At 49.6% G+C, this 21,003-nt stretch overlaps 2 protein-coding genes across 4 annotated transcripts in view; one reads left to right on the plus strand and one right to left on the minus strand.

Moving 5' to 3' along the window:
* TBC1D22B (TBC1 domain family member 22B) overlaps positions 1-5,726 on the minus strand; it is a 36,253-nt gene extending 30,527 nt beyond the window's left edge. Inside the window, exon 1 of one of the 3 annotated variants that reach the window (XM_074936410.1) lies at positions 5,648-5,726. In XM_074936410.1, the coding sequence (XP_074792511.1) occupies positions 5,648-5,703 (56 nt within the window). In that variant the 5' untranslated portion in view covers positions 5,704-5,726. Of the gene's footprint in view, positions 1-4,871; positions 4,964-5,647 lie in introns of those variants that run through there. The other 2 variants (XM_074936411.1, XM_074936412.1) reach the window with 2 other exon arrangements.
* A 14,211-nt stretch (positions 5,727-19,937) lies between these two features.
* TMEM217 (transmembrane protein 217) lies at positions 19,938-20,516 on the plus strand. The gene has a single exon (XM_074936300.1). The coding sequence runs from the start codon at positions 19,938-19,940 to the stop codon at positions 20,514-20,516; it is 579 nt and encodes a 192-aa protein (XP_074792401.1).
* Positions 20,517-21,003: the final 487 nt, after the last annotated feature.

The raw sequence follows: 21,003 nt of genomic DNA on the forward strand, positions 1-21,003 counted from the left end.
CTGGCTCAGCTGGGAAGGAGGGAGCGGGGTATTGGGCATCGGGGTTCTATGCCCGGCTGTGTCACCGATTCATTGCATGAGGATGAGCCTCAGTTTCCCTCACCTGTAAATTCAGGCCAACAGTTACCTACATCAATGGGGCATCAGAGGCCTAGTTTGTTATGCCTTGAAAGCCTTGGATGAAAGTATTACACCCACTAGCACGCTCGTGTCTTGGAGAGAAAGATGGGGATCTGAGCTCCCCACAAGGTGCTAGGTTCACAGTTGCCGCTCAGCAGTGCGGAAAGTTACGAGGAAAACACTGCACCGAGAAGTGTAATTGGAGCTCAAGTCCCAGCTTGGTCAGGGATGCTGGGCAAGTAACTTCACCGCCGTGCCTTGGGCTCTCTACTTGTGGAACAGACTAACTCTCCCCTCATTCAAAGGGGGCAAGGATGCTATGAAGCGCTGAACCGCTATGCAATGAGGCCTAGCCTTCACAGATGTTAAAATGAGGATATCGCTAGTTTCACAGGCAATTTAAAGATCCCCAAGGCAATTTCCACAGAGCAGTAGGGGATTCAGTCCAATGTTTAGCCAAGACTCAGGCTAGTTATACATGTCCCCAGCCCACTCCCCTTCCAACATCCAGGCCTATTGCTCGGTCTGCCTCCACGCCAATGCTCTGAGAAGCACAAGCATTCCTGGAGGATGGTTCTCTCAATAACCAAACCCCATCCCTCTGCACATGTGTCACATACCTTACTTAACAGCAGGGCCCATTCTCAGCTGGTGTAAGCAGACTGAGCTCCACCTGAGCCAATGGAATTGCAATCGCTTTCACCAGCTCCGGATAGAGCTGATGACTCCAGGCAGAGCCAGCGGCACAGAGAGCTGGGCCTTGCGCTACAGGAGGGAGAATGCAGTCTGGCTGCAGCTCGAGAATGCGCTCAGTGCTGGGAACTATCTGGCTAAGGGGAGGGGGAAGGTGGCAGGACGTGGCAGAAGGGAGAAACAAACAGAAGAGCGAACAGAAGAGCTGCAGTAAAGGCACATGGTGACAATGGGCCCTAAACCCAGGAAAAGCAATGGGTGATGAAACCTAGCATGGGCTTTCTTTGCTGCATCAGCAACTCCCATCTTTCAGCCAGAAGCTCTACAAAGACTAGCTGTATTTCCCCAGTAGCAATTAGGCTGAGAAGGAGTTTGCTGGCTAATTAAGATCTAGATGTCAGGATGGCCATTAAACATAGGTGGCTGTGTTGGTGGAGATGATGAGCAGATTATCCAGGGCAAAATGAGATTGATATTGCTGACAAATGACTCAGACCAGTTTCTTTCAGAGGCCAGGAGAAGCCAGACAAGTTGTTTTAAAGCTTAACATGAGTTTTACAAAGCTCACCAAGTTGCCCCTCTGTACGCAGATCAGCGTCATGCGTAACACAGAATCCACGTGCTCCTTCTGGGAGAGGGTCCTCATTTACACACAGGAAGGGCACTGGGAAAAGACTGACACAGGAATATTGGAGTCCCCTTTGGGAACACACCACTGGTCTCTCAAAACTAGGATCCTGCCTCAGGCTGGCTGTGGTTGCAAGCAGCTAATACTCAGAAGTACAGACCTAAACTTTTGAGTGCGTGCACCCTCTGGGAGGCATCTTAAGGGGAGGGTGGAGTCTGACACCCAACACCAAACACCCAAACCAGATCACTAGTCACTTCTGAAAACATAACCCAAAAGCCTGGGTTATTTTCATATGAACAGCTAAAAATGTCATTGGGCAGGTATTTCCCAGCCCCCTTTGGGAAGCTAGTGGCAGTATCTGATGTTGGCTTCCTGCAGCAGCAAGTTCCACAGGATGACACAAAAGCAGCATTTCCTTTAGTTTGTTATGCTGTTCACTTCACTGGCTGAACCTTTTGTCCTTTTATTATGGGATGATGTAAACGGCAGAGTGAGGAAGAAACACAAACACTCCCAAGGAGAAAGCTACAATGGGGTTGACTTCTAGGGTATGTTGGCAATTCCATGAGCTTCCTTCCACTTTAAAGAAAAAAATCTTGTTTCCTTAGGTGGCCATCCCCAGCCAGTAAACCAGGTCATAACTCTGATAAGGACCAGCTGAGGACACTGCGGACTTCCCTTAACAGGACTACTTATAGAACTGCTGAAAATGACTCCAGTTAGCTCTAATTTTATAGTGGTTAGAGTTTTTGTAGAGGTGGATAGGAAAAATCTATGTAAAAATCAGCTTCAAGAGCCAGTCACATCAATACTCTGCCTGAGACAGCCAGAGATATAAAAATATCCAGAACAAGACTGGGAATAGCCTAGCAACCAACATGGGACTACTGAAAAGTAATAATACTCAGTCCTTAGTGTCTGATCCTGTTCCCATTGGCTTCAAAAGCGAGGAGGATCTGGCGATTATGAAGTCCCCTTCAGTGGAGGATCTCAAATGTTTTCATGGAATGTTCAGATTTCCTTTCCTTTTGTTGCATTAAAAAAGGAAATGTCATCAACTTAGCTAGTGAAACTAGTGTGATCAATTCCACTTTTTTTATCTAGTCAGTTTCACTTGCTTGTTCTCTGCTCCACTAGTGAAAGGCTCTGAGTCAACAGAGGCGTGCAGTGAATAGGGCACTGGGTCAGGAGACCTATGCTTTGTTCCCATCTCTGCCACCATCCAAGGTCACAAAGCAGCTCAGGTCACTTTCTCTCTCTGTGCCTCTCTTCCCTCTCCCACCTTTGTCTATTTAAATTGGAAGCTACTTGGGGCGGGGCCTCTCTCACCACATTCATGTATAGTGCCTAGCACAATGGGGACCTGACCTCAGCAGAGGCCTCTAGGGTCTACTGTCTATAAGTATATAAGGTTGCTTGGGTTGCCAATACCTCAGCAGAAAGTAAAAAACCAAAAAGGCTGTCAGTGACTCAAAATATTTAACATTTTTATTCTCTTTATTATTAAAACCCTAAGCACGGGTCCCAAACTTCCCAGTGCCCTAGAGAACCTCTCCCTGTAGCACCGGAAACCTGAACACCAAGCCATGTGCAGGAGAACAAGTGAAACTGACCAATCTTGTTTCACTGAACAAAATCCAAGAAATTAACTTAATTCATTATTCCCATTGTAATAATTTATGGCAATCATTTATTAGCAGGAAAACCCCCCATACATTTTCTTTGTATCCGATTTTGATTTTATCTTGACAGCAGTGACCTTTTAATATTGATGTGCCATTGAACCAGCCTGTCTAATCTGAGAGGCCATGTGGCTTGGCAGACTCAGTCTGGGATGTTGCCAGCTGGGTGATGATGGGCAAGTCACTTCACCTTTCTTATGCCTCAATACCCCCCCCCCTCCTCAACACCCCAGTTTCTAAAATGGGAATGATACCATCCACAAAGCGCTTTAAGATCTACAGATGAAAAGCACTATATTTGAGAGATTTGGTGGATGAAGAAAGCATGAGTGCTTCCATCTCCAGTCCCTTCCAGGGTGATCAGCACCGAGGGAAGGAGCCAGCAAACACACAGGAAAAGACCCCAGAAGGTTTGGTTAAGCAACTCTTAAATAACCTTAACCTCCTGAGGCCATAAGCCTAGCATCTCCTGCTTCCCTCCTCTACTATCCACTGACCTGCCAAGAGGGACAGCATCAAATGGGGGTGATTCAGAGCAAGAATTTAAGAACAGAGAGATTCCCACATTACACTGCTGGAATTGATAGAATATTAACACGCTGGCCTGTTGGGCAAGAGAAACAGTTTATCCAATGCCCTGTGAAGTTTGGGTTTCTTGTCTGGGCTGGCTGGCTCCTAGTTCTGTCCCCAAACCGGTTTGCCTGGTTAAGCTCTCAAAAGTTGAGCTCAAAGTGGTTAAAGATGGAAGAGACTTGTTATCTTAGAGACCACCCCTCTTCACAGGAAGGATGTGGACTCCCGATAAAGAATGTACCAGATAGCAAGATTACACTTAAAGACACGTGCTTACACATCGTGGAATTTATTTTCCAGAAGGAAAGGAGAAGGTGCGGGTTATGTCTGCAGCTTCACCCCCCACCCACCCTTCCCTGACCTGGATTGTCCCAACAACCTGAGTTTGAGCAGGGACAGCAAGTGAAAGTGACAGCGCATTAGAAGGAAAGAGAATTAACTGGCCAAGCAGGATTTAAAGCCAGCTAAGCATTTCAAAGGCTATGCATTTGCACACCAGGAGGGGATTGCAGGGTCAAGATGAGATTAATGGGGGTGTAGAAACCATGAAGCCCACATGAACTGCTCAGACTTTAACCTAACCTTGTAATACTCCTCACATGGAGGTCAGTGAAATTCCCCAGCCTTTTCCCTTTCTCCTGGGGATTTGCTGTGTGTTTTTCTATGGGAACCTTCTTCTCAAAACCACACAGAAGAAGCCTCTCTCCAGGGCAGGTTTCCTGCCCCCAATTCTCATAAATATATTTTAATGCAGTGGTTTGTGCATTTCTCACTAACACGGCTGTTACTCTAAATCCCTCTAATTAAGCGTCCCTTGCTCTAAAGGAAGCAACACCTTGTTGCTCCCCAGAGGAAGTGAGGTGGGGGAGGTACCCCCATAGACTGTCTTTGACACTTCCTGAGGACAAACCCTCAATGGAAGCAGAGTTTAAGGGGAGTCCAATGAATTAGTCTCATGGGGTATCCAAGGCCACCCATTCTGCTGTCTGCTTGGAGGCAAGGATAGGTTTTGCTGTTCAAGGAGAAACCTCCAGGGCACTGTATTGGGGGGGGGGGGGAAGGTGAAGGGCTGCTGCTTCAATATTTGCCTGGGGGGGGGGGCACTGTATGCCCCTCAGCTCTGAAGTTGCCCTTTGGATGTCCAGTAAGCCCCTCTCCACATTGCCTCCTACCTGTCCCACTCCTGGATGCAGCATGAAGGAGAAAGGACTTGCTGATTCCTCACCCCACAATATCCAGCCCAAATTGTTCCTCCTCCTGCTTGGCTTCCCCCACTGAATGGCGGGGGGGGGGGGGGGGGGGGAGGAAGGGAGAGAAGCAGGTGGACAAGAGTTTAGTTAACTGGCTCCTACACTCCTCTTTTATCACTGGCTCCCAATCCCTTGCAGGAGCCTCATGGGGGCAGGGATACAGATTACAGGTACCCACAAATCCAAGTGGGAAGTGAATCCCGTTCTCAAGCAGGTCCCCTCCTCTTAGGCCCAGGCTGGAGAGGAACATCAGTTCATCGATACGTCGGGATCAATCAGGAGGAATATTAGAGAGATCGGCTTCTTTCTCCCTCCCTGGGCAAGCTGCCCAACTCCACTCATGCATGAGCTTGGTTGGGGCGGGGGGGGGAGGGAATTTGGCACCGACAAAGCAATAATAACCATCCTGCCCCCCACTCTCCCAAAGAATGGATGAAAAAAGGGGGTGCCCCCTGCCCGGGCTGGGAGGTCACCACTTAGTCGGTATCGATAATCCATCAGGCGGCAGGGGGAAGGAGTGTGTGTAGGGAGAGGGGGGGTGGTCACCGACCGACCGACCGGGACCGGGACCGGGACCGAGCCCGGGAGGGGGGGTGGGGGGTCACCGACCGACCGGGACCGAGCCCGGGAGGGGGGGTGGGGGGGTCACCGACCGACCGGGACCGAGCCCGCGGTCCGGTGCCCGCGGCCGCACTCACCTCCCCGGCAGCTTAGCGCTCCGCTTCCAGAACTGCCTGCTGCTCTCCGCGGCCATGGCGAGCGCTGGGGCTGGGGCTGGGGCCGGGGCCGGGCCCCGGCCGGCTCCGGGGGGGGAGGGGGGGAACGGGACGAGCAGGGGCCGCAGGTCCCGGAGCCGCGGGCCGAGGCCGCTTCACCTCCTCCCTCCGGAGGCCCCGCTGCCAGGCTCCGGCGCCGCCATTTTGGATCCGGGAGGGCCCACCCCGGCCATTGGCTTCCTGGCCCCGCGGCCTCCGGCTCGGCCAATCCTGAGCCGGGATCCGGCCGGGTCGTGAAGCGAGGGCGTCCGGGGCCGGGCAGAGGGGCGGGGCCGCGAGAGGCGGGAGAGACCATCTGCGGCCAGGGAGGAATAAACCATCTCCACTGGAGGGCTGGAGTGGAGTGAACCATCTCCACTGAGGAGGGGGAACGGGTCGGGTAAATCACCTCCACTGATTGGGAAGGGGAGAAACTACTCTGCTTGGGAGAGGAGTGGGAGAATAGGGTAGATTTTCTGCCTTGAGGAGGAGGGGTAGAGTGGGTTAAAACTATTTGCGTTTGGAGGGAGTTACACGCTCTGCACTGGGGAGGAGAGGGTTAAGCCATGCGCCCCAGAGGCGGCGTGGAGTGGGATTAAACTAAGGAGTGGGTTAAACCATCTTCGCTGGGGGAGGATATGTGGAGAGGGTTAAGCCATCTGCACTGAGAAGGAGGGGGTGATGTAGGATCAAACTGTTTGCACTGGGAAGGAGTGGGTGACAAAGCTGGCGGGCACCTGCTGGGCCCCCTATGATTCAAGTCCAACCAATGTTTCCATATCACCCCCCTTTTCAGGTGCTTGTAACTTTGCCTTGGGGAGCCCTGAAACTTCCCACCTCTGGCCTCTGCCCAATGGCAGTTTGTTTTTATTTATTTTAAGTTAAATTGGACAGGAAACATTCCAAATTCTGACACTTTCAGCTGAGAGTGGGGTGGGGGTCGGGCTGGGGGGGAAGCACTTTCTCCATTAGCATAAAAATGTCTTAGATGTTTCAGTTCTAGGACCTGAGTGGTTTGGGGCCGAATCCTGGATTGCATCAAAAACACAACTCCCAGGTTGATCGTGTGCCTCTTGGAATCGTGGTGGAAATCCACCTTGATTTGCCCAACCTTAAAAAAAATAATCTTATTTTGCCCATGCAAGTGGGATTACACAAGGAAAATGGTAATGCAAATTTTAAAACTTGTAAGGTGCTCAGTTATCCCGGTGATGAGCACAGTACGTACGGCTAGGCAAATCAAAAAATAGGTCAGATGGATGGGTATGCATGGCAATTAGATAAACAGACATTTCTCTCTCCTTGTGAAAATGTTATAGAATGTAATAGAAATTGGTAACTTTTCCATCGTGTTTTTGAACCATCCTATCAAATGCGATAAATAATTATAACTCTTCTATAGAATTCTATAGGATGGTAAAAAAGGAACTCACAGAAAGCTGCGGTGCCCTTTCAGATTTCAATGGGGAGGGGGCAACTTTCAGCAGGAGTCCAGAGGCTGTTTCGGTCCCCAGAAGCTCTTGGATTATTTGAAGAATAAAAGTGTAAAAATGAGCCTCTTTCAGGAGTATTTGTTGTGATTATTTCCTATATGTTTAATAACAATTCATGAAGGTTTACTACAACAAAATGACCAGCACTGGACAAACAGGAAACTAAGCAAGCTAAGCAATCTGCACCTGTGGCACGTAGACCCAGTACCAAATAAAACCTAATTTCAATTTTAGAAAACAACAAGGGTCCGAGCACACAGAAGTTTGCGAATACAGACTAACACGGCTGCTACTCTGAAACCTTCCATAGGAATGACACTCAAAGCAGACATCCCAAACCAGTAATTAACTAACAGAGTCAACTAAAAAGAACAGGAGTACTTGTGGCACCTTAGAGACTAACAAATTTCTTTGAGCATAAGCTTTCGTGGGCTACAGCTCACTTCATCGGATGCATAGAACTAAGTCAACTAATAAAATCTAAAAAAACCCTCCAAAAACAACCACTCTCCCCCAAGCAGAGTTTTGACTGAAAAGGGTGAAGTGCCAGATTGTCCATGTAATTGACTAGGGACTGCGGTAACACTCTTGATTTTATGTGGAAGGCTCTCAGATATTACGGTGAAGGGCGGCAGTATAAAACCCATATGTAGGGACACAGGCAGGTGTTACCAGTAGTCATTCTGAACAGAAACCTGTGTTTAGTCCAAAATGTTTTTGTGCATAATGAGCAGAGCATTCTGAATCATTGCTTTGTTTGGGAAGTCCCTAACGTTCATTCGTGGGCTGATCCTTGTCAAACATATTGAGCTTTCACCCCATCTTTTTCTCTTGTAGTACAGCAATTGCTCACCATGATACCACTTTGGGAACACCCCCCCCCCCCCAGTTCATCTAATGCCATCCACTGTCACTTGTGCTATTTTAGGGAGGAAAATTCCACAGATTCTCTTTAAGTAGAAACCTGGTCCAGGCAGCAGGTGTATTCCCAGCTTGATTGCATGTTCCTTCTCTTATACTGGTTTCACATCAGGGCAATTGCTTTGCCACCAGTGGAATCGCATCCTGATTTACACAGGCGCACGTGAGAGGAGAAGTAGGGCAAAGAAGCTCCTTTTCCTTCAGGCTGGTGTGTGACGAAGTGGGACTGTTCTTAATGTTTTCTCTGAATAGTGTGGGGGTGCCTCAGTTTCCCCTATGCAGTTCTTAAGTATCTAGGTGGTGGGATAAGGTTGTATGATCATTGCAGAGCCCTAGAGGGCAGGTGTGTGCAGGGGTCTGGACACAGAGAATGGCCAACACCCTGTTTCCTGGCAACTGATGGCCTGGCCCTTCCCCACTGCAAGGTGAGAGCTAAAGGGTTGAAGACAAAGAGATCAGGTGGCCTCCTGGCCCGGGAAAGGGACAAAGCCCAGAGGAGGAGGGGCTGGAGAGAGTTTTCGGTTTGGGACTGGCTCTGGATGTGGAGTGAAGTGCAGACGCGGTTGTCTGGCTCACTGCCCCCAAAATGGGCCCGGCTGAGGGGTCGTGTTCTCTGTACCGAAAAGCTCTGTTTTAGACCATGTTCCTGTCATCTAATAAACCTCTGTTTTACTGGCTGGCTGAGAGTCACGTCTGACTGCGGAGTTGGGGTGCAGGACCCTCTGGCTTCCCCAGGACCCCGCCTGGGCGGACTCGCTGGGGGAAGTGCACGGAGGGGCAGAGGAGGCTGAATGCTCCGAGGTCAGATCCAGGAAGGTGGAAGCCGTGTGTGAGCTTCTTGCCCTGAAGACAGTCTGCTCACAGAGAGGAGACTCCCCCAGAGTCCTCCCTGGCTTTGCAGGGAGCAGTTCCAGAGCATCGCCTGGGGACTCCATGACATGGTGTTCACTAACAAATAAGAATGTGCTGGAATGTGTTAACTAAGAAATGATCTCAAATGCAACTTTGCAGGCAGTCAGATGGACCTGAGCTTAAACCCCAGATCTGAAGACACCCTCCATACACCTAACATACCTAAAGTGACCATGGGCATGTCTACACTGCAATGTCAACCCAGATTTTGAACTCAGGCTCAAGCCTAACCCCCCTTTCACCTACACAGAAATCGCACTGACCCAGGGCTCGGACCCAGGACCCTCCAGGTGTGCAGGGTCTGAGTCTGTGTCAAGTCAGGACACAGGAATTCAAGCCCTATTGCTTTTCAGTGCGGATGCAGTCCCACTGGACTGGAGCCCACCAAAAGTATCCCACAATCGCAGGGGTCGACTTTCTTTGTCCTCTGAACAGTCAAGTTTGGTGAACAGTTAACGTTTCCACAATGCATCATGAACAAAGGGCTAGAGTGGCCACCTTCTGGGAGGGCTCTAGGAAGTCTGGGATATGGGTGGTGGGAGTCGAGCCTGCACAATGCAATGTAGATGCTGGAGCCTCAGGTTGGGACCTAGGGTTCAACACTTCCTAAAATGGGGTTAGCAATGAATGTAGATGCTCCAGCCCTAGGTGAACAAACCCAGTGTCTGCTTACTCAAGTTCTACTAACCCTGGGCTTACATTACAGTGTAGACATACATCATATGTCCTGGTTTTTCATCTGTGTCCCTGGATCTTCTTTTGGAACATCTGGGATGGATGTGTTTGTGTTTCAGTGAAGGTTTTCCCCCCCTACTTGTTTTTGTTTTACATTAGACATTCAGGGGTTTTTTAAACCCGGAAACTCTCTCGGAGATTGGAGGGCTGTTAGCCTTGTAGGGGGGGGAGGGATAGCTCAGTGGTTTGAGCATTGGCCTGCTAAACCCAGGGTTGTGAGTTCAATCCTTGAGGGGGCCATTCGGGATCTGGGGCAAAAATTGGGGATTGGTCCTGCTTTGAGCAGGGGGTTGGACTAGATGACCTCCTGAGGTCCCTTCCAACCCTGATATTCTATGATCTATGGAACTCAAACATGGGAGAAACACTTGGGGCATCTTTGTTAAAGATCCCACACCTTTCCATTAAGGAGTGGGGAAGGAAGAGAAACTTCACACTGCACAGTTGAGATCTCCAAAGAATTATCCACCAAGAGCAGGAAGGAACTTTCCATTGTTGCTATTTCCAAGGTTAAAAAACAAGCAGATCATACCTCCCCCAACACCCCATGCACTCCCCTTTTTTTTAAAGGGGGGAAATTCTTCTGAATGTGAATGTGTGATACAAGTGACGTGTTGATCTCCCCGCCCCTGTCCTGCGGAGCGGGGGTGCAAGTACCGACTATAGAGCTGCTGGGCTTTAGTTTTTAGGTGGGTGTAGGTTTTGTGGCTGCTTCTCCAAGGAGCTGATCAGCCAGGGGGTTTACGCCCTGTGCTGAATCTGCTGTTGAGGGAAGGGAAGAAAGCTTTCTGCTCTACGGGAGGGGTGAAGTTAGAGGCGGTCAGTGGGAGCCTGCAGCAAAAGCTTGCCAGCCCCAGGAAACTTGCTGGAGTGCTGACTTTACCCTGGCAGTTCCTATGTGTCTCTGGCTGCCTCCCACAGGGATACAATTGCCAGCCAAGCCAGCTAACAGGGACTTGAGCAGAGGCCAGTTCCTAGACTGATGCCCTAACCGCCGGCTCATCCTTCTTCTCTGATGACTTCGGATCAGGACCTTTGTCCAGGACTCTACACTTTACCATTGCCCAGCAACTAGTTCCACATTATGGAATTTCTTTTCTGTATCAGTTTTCTTTTCCTCTCTCTCTCAGAATAAAAACAACAAAATCCAACACCATAAACGTTGCATTACAATCGCTGTGTTCATAAAGAGAACACAAACGCTGCAAAGCCAGGCACCCCACGCCAGGGCGTTCCAAAGCGAACATTTCCCAGGCACCCTTAACTCTGTCCCTTGGCCTGGCTGCACTATTCGCCAGCTTTTTCAAGCCCTCAGCGCTCACATTTGGTGCCAATGTTTCCTGAGAGCGCAGCTCCCGGGCAGACATCTAAGGAGGGGGCCAAGTTTGCAGACATGCTCAGCCCCTCGCAGCTCCCATTGAGAACCACAGCCTCTGCTTTTGAGTGTCTAAATGGAAGCCGAGCTCCTTTGAAAATGGATCCTGTCGTATGATGTTCAAAGACACGATCCCCTCAAGGGAGCTCAGAGCCTCTGAAAATCAGGTCCTAAGTCTCCCAAGGTGGCCACTTTTGAAAATTTGGACCCAGGTTTATTTCTCCTACCTTGTTTTGTAAGTCAATGAGGAGGGGTGGTTTGGCTGCTAAAGCAAAGAGCTGGACGCTGGGCCTCCTGGACTGTCTGTCATAACCTTCATCTGTGCGCTGGCCCACGCTCAAGTTTGTTCCTTTGAGTCCATCAAGGCAGCTAAGACCTTTACGAAGGCCAGTCTGGACCCTCCTTAAACCAGTGAGACTCAGACGGAGGCTTGCGAGCCACGAGTGGTTCTTTAATGGGTCTCCTGCAGCTCTTTGCAGCACACAGTGTTAAAACACTGTGTGACTGAATTATTAACCAATCTAAGTTATTAACCAATCAGGATGCTTTTACTACCTTATTAACCAATTAAGTTTCTGACTTGCACTAAGTTATTAACTTATTTGCTGTGAGAATAATATATATATTTCCCCATCATTCACACAACTGTGTCTCTTTTGAGTAATGTTGATCGCTCCTGAACCACTGAGGTCTGAGTATCACTGCCCTAAACTTTTGTTACAGGCTGAAAACAAACTCTGCGGTAAACAAACATTTGCAATTCTGGAATATGTATTTGGGGAGCATTCAAACTAGCCTGTGCAGACATATATTAATTGCCTTGAGATAATTAGCAATCAATTTATTCAAGGTAAAAACTCAAGTGTCAACCTGTCCGCCTGACTGAGGGCAAGTCACTGCCCCGCTTTGTGCCTCAGTTTCCCCATCTGTAAAGTGGGGATAATAATGCAGGCCTGTGTCAAGAGGATTCCTTCGATACTCTCAAAAGTGCTGTGAGGACACGAGAAGGAAGGTGTTCTAGGTGGGCAAAATACTATTATTTGTGTTACAATTCAAGAAGAGAATGGGTCTGATTCTCCATTGCCCTGCCCCAGGCGTGGTCACTTACACCAGGGCTAAGTGAGCAGAAAGTAAGTATAAACTGCTGGTGGGCTGATTTGCTGGCGTCGCTGGCCCCCTGTGCGTGAGCGTGAATGATTTACACGCGGTGTGAGGTGAAGGAGAATGGCCCCCCATGTTTCTCTTGAACATTCAAGTGAGGAAGTGTCTTCTTTAAAGTTAGACAAGGATTCTGAGGACCAGATTTTCTAGGGCTCAGCAGACACCACTGGGGTCAGGTTTTCAGACGACCCAAGCACTGAGCACATGAAAATCTGGCTCTTTGTTTCAATGCCTAAATGGGACACGCTAACACCAGAGGGCAGTGCAATTCTACAGCTGATAAGAAGCTAGGCCACCTACACCCCGCTGCGCTATACACCTTACAGGGCTTCTCTTTTTTTCTGAACCAGCCAGCAGGAGCCTCCCAGCTGGAAGTTGGCCAAAGGTAAAGGCCAACTTTCGTTTCTGAGCAAGACTGAAAGTGAAGGGACAAGAATCAGTTCCCCCTCCTGCGCCCTGCCAAGCACGGGAGAGAACTTAAAGCCAGGAGAAAATTGAAAGTTAATTTTGTGGCTCCCAGCTGCAGCGAGATCAGCCCCTCCAAGGCAGGGGCAAAGTAGGGGGCATGCATGCTTCCTCTTGAGTCCTATTAGAACAGAAAGCTTCAGAGTTTCATACTTCCATAGACTTTAAGGTCCGAGGGGACCATTAAATCACCTAGACCAGTGGTTCTCAAACTTTTGTACTGGTTACCCCTTTCAGATAGCAAGACTCTGAGTGTGACCCCCCCCCTTATAAATTAAAAACACTTTTTAATATATTTAACACCATTATAAATGCTGGAGGCGAAGTGGGGTTTGGGGTGGAGGCTGACAGCTCACGACCCCCCATGTAATAACCTCGCGACCTCCTGAGGGGTCCTGACCCCCAGTTTGAGAACCTCTGACCTAGTCTGACCTCCTCTATATCATGAGTTCTTAACTTTTTTCTTTCTGAGGCCCCCGCAACATGCTATAAAAACTCCCGGGCCCACCTGTGCCACAGAGGTACAAAAATAAAAAAAGGGAATATTATTTTTGTTTTACTTACTCAGTGTGAAACTCGTTGCTGGTGCTGACCCACAGGCTAGGTGGCCTGCTGAGGTGAGTAAAGGGGCGGAGGTAGCGCTCCCTCCCTGAGTCCCACCGCCTGGGGCTGAAGCCGGGTTTATTTTGGCCGATCCCCTGAAACCTGCTCACGGCTACCCAGGGGGCTGCAGATCCCTAGTTGCGAATCACTGCTTAGAGAACTGCAGTTACTCCTGTAGTGAGCCTAGTAACTTGTGTTTGGCTAAAGCATATCTCCCAGAAAGGCACCCAGGGCTGATTGGACAACATCAAGAGATGGAAAATTCACCCCTTCCCTTGGCCACTTGTGCCAGTGGTTAGCCGCCCACATTGTGACAAATGCATGTCTTATTTCTAACATGCCCCGTTTCTAACAGGGGCTCAAGGCACTAGCAGTGATCATCCTCGTGACGTCTTACATAGCGATCAGCCTGAGTCACTGCCCCCCTGCCACTTCCAAATCCCCAACATCTGGCAGTCGGCATCTCACTTTCATAAACGGCCCCTCTCTTTATAATGGGCTGGAAAAGACTTAAGATCAAAACGCATCCCCCCCAAAGATGACGCTGATCAAAATCTGCAACCAGCTTTTGCAGCTGGAGCTCAGCCTTCCCTTCCATCTGGTTAGCAAACTCACCATGCACCGCAAACAACGTGAACACAAATCACGTCACCGAGAAACAACATCGCTTTGCTCATAGCCCTTTGCAAACCATGAATGCACGAAACCTCACAACTTCACAATCAGCGGGCGGTCAGATCTGTATTACTAGTCCCAGTTTGCAGAGGGGGAAACTCTGGCACAGTGAGTCCAAAGGTCAATGGTTTCTGAAGCGGCCATCGACTCGGGTCACCTCCAGGTTCGGGACACCTTGGTGCCTGAATTTCAGAAGCACGAGGCACCTGTAAGTGCAGCAGAAGCCAATGGGGGCTGTAAGTGCTCAGCATCTCTGCAAATCAGGCCTGCTTACCGTGCCCCGGGGAACGTAGCCTCCTTGAACCAGGGGACAGGCTTGACAATCTGGTCTAAGTGCTCAGCGTCTGCCCCACTCCCACTGAAGTCTGTAGAAAGATTCCTTTTCATGTCAGTGGTCACTGAATTGGGTCCTTCGCAATCCAGGCTGGATAGGGTGATAAGGAGGATGGAGAGGATAGGTCAGGACAGGGAGATAGAGAAAATTCCCTCTCACTGGGAATTATTTACCTCTGGTTTCTCCACAGATTGGCCCCACAGGCTTTGTTCCTTGGGGAAATTGTTTGGGAACGACTCCAATGAAATCAGCCCTAGTTACAAGACATTCCCCTCCTCCCTGATGGGCTAAGCCAGCATCCCAATTACTGCCCCCCAAAGGAAGCTCATGCTCAAATAAATTGGTTAGTCTCTAAGGTGCCACAAGTACTCCTTTTCTTTTTCCAAAGGAAGGTGGTGCTCAGATTTTAATCCCTTACTTGCCATCTCGCAGCTGGGCGGGAGAGGAAAAGTTTGACTTTAAGGTTTTATTCTGCCCAAATTCTGGTTTTCCCATGACAGGTAAAATGCACCCCAGGGCAGAGGGCCCGCATGGGGCTAGACCGGCAAATGAACTTGCGGACAGATAGTCAAGGGCTCAGCCTCCACAACTGGGACGTGGTTTTCCAATGAGCTCATTCAGGCACCTAAGGGGATGAAATACCACCTGCAAGCTGAGGAAAGGCACCGATCAGCAAAGGGAGCCAGGCTCCAGCTGTCTGAGGCCAGCTCCCAATTCCTGTGTGACATGAGTTTGGTGGGGCTCAGCCCAATTCCCAGCAGCCAGGCATTCGCTTCACACAAATACCACAACCAGCAGTGATTCAGGCCACCTGGTCAGCAGCCTCAGCAGAGAAGGCAAGGCCCTACTGAGACTAAATTCCCCCATCAGGCCCTCCACAGCTGAATCTCATTGACAGATTAGGAGGGGGGGAAGCTGGCCACGGCCGAAGCAGAGCAAGAGGGAAGGGAGGAAGCCCCCATTAAAAGAATCAGAAGTCCTAGAGATCGCTCCAGCCCTCAGCTCGAAAGCCTCGTCTCCAGCCCAGGTCCGTCACGCGTAAGCACAGAGTGGGGAGGGAATACTACAAAGTTTATGGTAACGCTGGTTCTGGGGGTAACCAGGGTAGGGAGGGATGGGACGGAATAAAAAGCGTGCGAGCGGTTAGGGAGCTCCCACTGGGGTCAGGTATTTACGGCTGGCGGGGGTGAGTGTAAGGGCCAACGGAGGGAGTATTTAGGGGAACTGGTGCCACTCGCTCAGTGTGGCACGGACGGGTACGCTAGGCCCGATGTGCTTTCAGTGACGCCGGTATAAGCCTCCAAGCGAAGAGGGGCTCTGGCCTACACGCAACGCCCGTGAAGTCAAGAGTTACTCCGGGCTCACGCTGGCCCAGGGTTTGCATTGAGAAGGATTCTGAGACGAAGCTGACGAGACACGGTCCGGCAGCTAAGGGAGCGCGGGGGGCGAGTGAGCGCACGTCAGCTCATGATGATTAGTTATTATTGGTACCGTGGGCCGGGGCGCGCCCAGAGAGCAGGGCCCCACTGTGCTAGGCGCTGTACAAACACAGTTCCAATGGATGTTTACTGTTGATGGCTCCAGCATAAAACGAGAGAAAGAGCCAAGACAGTGTAACACTGAGACTTTATTCATTCCCACCAGATGTACTGGCCTCTCTCATCAAGCACTTCCTGCCAGTAGAGTTCCCAGATATTACCCTCTCCATACCGTCATCCTCTGACACCCCCTCTTGGGAAGCCGTCTCACGTAACACTCTCAGATGCACTGGTACTTATGTTGTCCATGAATGCCTCAGGAAGCCGTTGACTAGGCTGGAATAAAACGTTATCAGGCCATCTTATGTTCGATCAGTGCCGGAATGGTGTCAGTGCCGCAAGGAGCTCATCGCTCCTGTGATAGCAGCCCCGTAAAAGGCTCCCTGAGCTGAATAACAGCCCTTGTCAAACAGCGACTTTGGGCAAGTTTGTCTGGGCCTCAGTTTCTCACGGGTGACCTGGGGCTAATTGTACCTTTCCTCTCTCCCACTCTTTGCTGCCCCATCTATTGAGATTGTCAGCTCTCTGAGGGAGGCGTTGTCTATTGTGTATATATATGTGCAGCATCTAGCACAATGGGGCCCTGAGCCCCACATACACAACACAAATAAGAATAGAGTCCACACAAACAGACTCACACAGCCCTGATCTTGATTGGGGCCTGCAGGCGCTCTCATAATGTACCCTGTGGTCTGGGACGGCGCTCTTTGGCAGAAGGGATACAGTAATACAAATTAATAGATTTCCATTTATTTGGGTCCCTTTGGAATTCACATACACCAACCTAAGATGGCCCCCCGAACTTTTTTTATTTTTAAAGTGTGGAAAGGGGGAATGGGAATTGCTCAAACCTGACTTCGATAGAAATTTTTTTTTAAAGTTGCAATGAAAGCCACTTGTATGTGGCTGTTAACAATTCCTCTGCAGGATTTGCCACCCAAACCTTGCAGCTTTGGGGTAAGGCACAGAGGCCGAAAGTGAAACTGACTAGACTAGTTCCACTCTCCCAGCTGGAAACATTCGCAGTGGTACAGAGTAATTGAGAGTCAGGCCCCAACAATTATGAGATTGGCTTAAAAATCATGGTTTTTTAAAATGAATAAACATGGGTTCTTTGTCTTGCCTTTAGGCAGAACTCGGGTAACGTTTTCTGGATTTTCTCCACTACCATGAGGGCTAGAATTTTTTTTTTTAAACAGAAGTCGACATTCTCACCAAATCACTTGCCTCCAGGAGCTGGGGCTTTAAGAAAAACACCAAATATCGCAAGTCTCACAATAAAATGATGGGAGTTGACAATACTGCCGTTCTTGCCCCAGTGAACCTATAATCTAAGGCCCTGATCCTGAAAACACTTGAGCAGGTGCATAACTTTGCATCTGTTTAAGAGTGTGCATGATGGGGGGCCTGAATTCTTTTTAGCTTCTTTTAAGGGAGGAAGCCAAACAGAGTCACTCCCTATCCTAAAGTGCAGGAGCTAGGGCTGGCAGTAATGCATCCCTGCACCATGTGGGGTCAGAAATCTCTTCATTGCCCGAACAGACCAAGGAGGCACTACTGATTTCTTGGCCATGGAGACAAGTCCTCCCCCAGGCCCCTGTCCTAGGTGCTGGTCTCCAGCAGGGGGAAGCAGCTTACCTTCTTCTGGCTCTAGGCAGGTGGATAATTTGGTTTCTGCCAATATCTGGGCCAGGTGCCTTCTGTTTGGCCATAGTTAGTTTCTAACTGTTAGATTAGCCCACTGCTACCTTCTGGTTTTTGTTTGTTTGTTTGCATCTTCCTCTGAAGCATCTGGCACTGGCCACTGTTGGAGAAAGGATCCTGGACTAGATGGACCTTGGTTCTGATCCCATCTGGCAATTCCTGTGTTCCCTTTGCTTTATAGGTTCCTGGTGAGCTGAGTAGTTGGAGGAGTTATTCCTTTAGCAGAGCAGGGTCCCAATGGGAAGAGCACATGGTCTCTCAGCCATTAACGGCTAAGGTCCGTGGCACTGTGGCGAGGCATCATTTCCAGCCGGTGCAAAGATATCACAGCCGATCCATCCACCAGGTCTCCTCCCTTTTCTCTCTTAGAAGGAGGTACGTTAGCCCTGACCTGCTCACTGAGTCTAACCTTTGAGGGGCTGGAAATGCCTCCTGTTGGTGGGAATGAAGGATGGAGACGAAATATAAAGGCCTACTTCCGGATGCCCCCATTCAAACAAACTTCCATTGACACTGATGGGAGTTTGCTTGATTAAAGCTCCAGGCTTTGGCCCTTTGAGTTCAGTGGGAATTGCTGGCAGTCATAGCCTAGAAATCTGGCCAGAGCACCACAATGGGAGCTTCTGAGCACTGAGCTAATTTGGTCAACCTGGCCCAGAGAGCAGGTCCTGCTGGGCTCTTGTGAATCTGGAAAACATGGTCTGTGGATTTCCAGGAGAGCTGTGGGCGCTCAGCCCCGCTGAGGAGTCAGCCTGCAGGCTTGGCTTTGCGCCTTTTCTTTTAATTTATTTTATTTTATTTTGCAATCCTTTTTTAAAAAAAAAAAATGTCTGTGTCAGTATAGAGCTGGCTCAAGGGGCCTGCAATCTAGAGCTAAGTAGTTACATTGCAGCAAATAATTGATTCAACATATATTTGGTGATTTTAATGAAATAATAATAAAGACCTCACTCTAATCTAGCACTTTTCATCCATCATTCTCAAAGCGCTTGACAAGGGAGGGCACAGTAGCATTATCCCCATTTTACAGGTGGGGAAACTGAGGCACAGAGAGGGACGTGACTTGCCCAAGATCACCCAGCAGGCCAGTGGTAGAGGTGGTAAAACCCAAATCTCCTAAGTGCTCTATCCACCAGGCCGCCAACAGCTGGGAGACTGCTAGACTCTATGTTATTGAGATTAAAATAATAAGGAGGCCTATGCAAGGGCTTAGGCACCTAACATCATTAATTATTCGGTAAACACAATTAAATTTAATCTCACCAGCATTAAAATCAGTTCCACAGGAACTCGAGCAATCAACCACCTGTCCCCTTCACTGTTTCTAAAAGGGGACTAGAGTGGGCCCCCTTTAAAGCAGGCAGGTCTCTCAATGCAGGAGCTCAGGAGCATGGCTTGTCGTTGATTAAGGGGGCTGGGAACCCTTCTCTGCACTTGAGGGTTGGGGGATGTGGAACGCGGTCAAGAGCACATAGGATCATGGGGGACATAACCAAGTTTTGGTTTAGCAGGAATCTTGGTGAGATGGGGCTACAGAGTGTGTGTGTGTGTGTGTGAGTGAGATGGGGTTACAGTGTGTGTGTGTGTGTGTGTGTGCATGTGAGATGCGGTTACAGTGTGAGAGAGAGAGATGGGGTTACAGTGTGTGTGTGTGTGAGAGAGAGAGAGATGGGGTTACAGTGTGTGTGTGTGAGAGAGAGAGAGATGGGGTTACAGAGTTGTGTGTCTGTGTGTGAGAGATGGGGTTACAGTGTGCGTGTGTGCGTGTGTGTGCGATGGAGTTACAGAGTGTGTGTGTGTCAGTGTGAGAGATGGGGTTACAGTGTGTGTGTGTGAGAGAGAGAGAGAGGGAGTTACAGAGTGTGTGTGTGTGAGATGGGGTTACAGTGTGTGTGTGTGTGTGTGTGTGTGTGAGAGAGATGGAGTTACAGAGTGTGTGTGAGAGAGATAGAGTTACAGAGGGTGTGTGTGTGAGATGGGGTTACAGTGTGTGTGTGTGTGTGTGTGTGTGTGAGAGAGAGAGAGAGAGAGAGAGAGAGAGAGAGATGAAGTTACAGTGTGTGTGTGTGTGTGTGAGATGGGGTTACAGTGTGTGTGTGTGTGCGCGCGCACACGCTAACCAATTCTCCTTGGGAGTCCAAACGACGATCTCCCACCACACGATGTTTCAGCCTGATCCTTTTCCTTTCCAGCACAGCCGTGGGCTCACTGGCTCCATACCTAACACAAGCCCTGCCGACGTCTTTCCTCGCTTGCCTTTCTACTCTGCGACGCTCCTTCGGTTTCCTTGGCCAGCGAAGTTGCCTGTGGAGAAAACATGATCATCTTGTGCCCGGGGGGGTTCTGTGGCATGACCCCCAAGGCCGGGGCCACTGTCGCTGCTGTCTACATGATCCTAGTGACCAACATGTACCTGATCTTTGAGTTTGGCCACTTTGAACGAGCAATGACTGACATGGCGCAAATCAAGCCCTTTAACATGACCAAGCTGGGGAAGATGCTACCGTATTGCTACTATACGGCCATCACGCTGGCCATCATGACCTACCCGGTGTGTGTCTTCCTCATCTACTCAGTCCACAAGCGGCACTACAGGGGGTTGTTCGCCTATGTCGCATGGATCACCTTCTACGACCTGGCTAACTGCTTCGTCGTGGCCCTGGCTTACCAGGTCTCCAAAGAAGCCTGGTTTTCCCTCAGCCCCCTGGAGTGGTTTGGGCTGGCCACCAGGATCCCCATGGATTGCTTCTGGCTCTCCTTCATTGTCACATATGCCCTGCTGATTATTGACAGCAAAGGGAAAGGAAGGCTGTCGCTCAGGCTGAGGCGGATCTCTAAGAACGTGTCAGAACCGCCCAAGTTTAGGTTGAGCTCCACTGCTCGGAAAGGCATGTGAGGGGAGGTTTCGGAGCACTGCGTTGGGCTCCATTTTCACATATTTCCTACTGGTGGAGATGAGAGACTATTACCTGTATAATCTCCTTCCTCTGTTGTGTAATTCAGTGTTTCTCTTGCTGTTGCTGCATTTCCCAGGCTGTGCGTTCAAGTCCTGAATAAACCCCCCAAAGCCCATTGTTTATATTCGTGTTTTAGGTTCTTCCCAGGCTTTTATTTTGCAACAGGGAGCCACAGGATATGGGAACTGGGAGTCGGCAGAACTGGGTCTTTCCACAGCTCTGAGACCGACTCACCAAATGACCTTGAGCAAGTCATGTCATCTCCCTCTACCTCAGTTTTCTCATCTGTAAAAGGGAGAGAAAGATCTTGACGTATAGTATATAGGGAAGGCACTTGAAGCTCGAGGGATGAAAAGCCTGACATAAGGCCAGCTTTTGAAAGGTATTTAGGCATTGCGGGGCTCAGCGTTGCAAGACCTAACTGAT

The sequence above is a fragment of the Natator depressus genome, chromosome 21 (genome assembly GCF_965152275.1).
Source record: "Natator depressus isolate rNatDep1 chromosome 21, rNatDep2.hap1, whole genome shotgun sequence".
NCBI lineage: Eukaryota > Metazoa > Chordata > Testudines > Cheloniidae > Natator > Natator depressus.

Coding starts and splice junctions, on each gene's coding strand:
- TMEM217 (XM_074936300.1), top strand. CDS start 19,938: ATGATCATCTTGTGCCCGGGGGGGTTCTGTGGCATGACCCCCAAGGCC.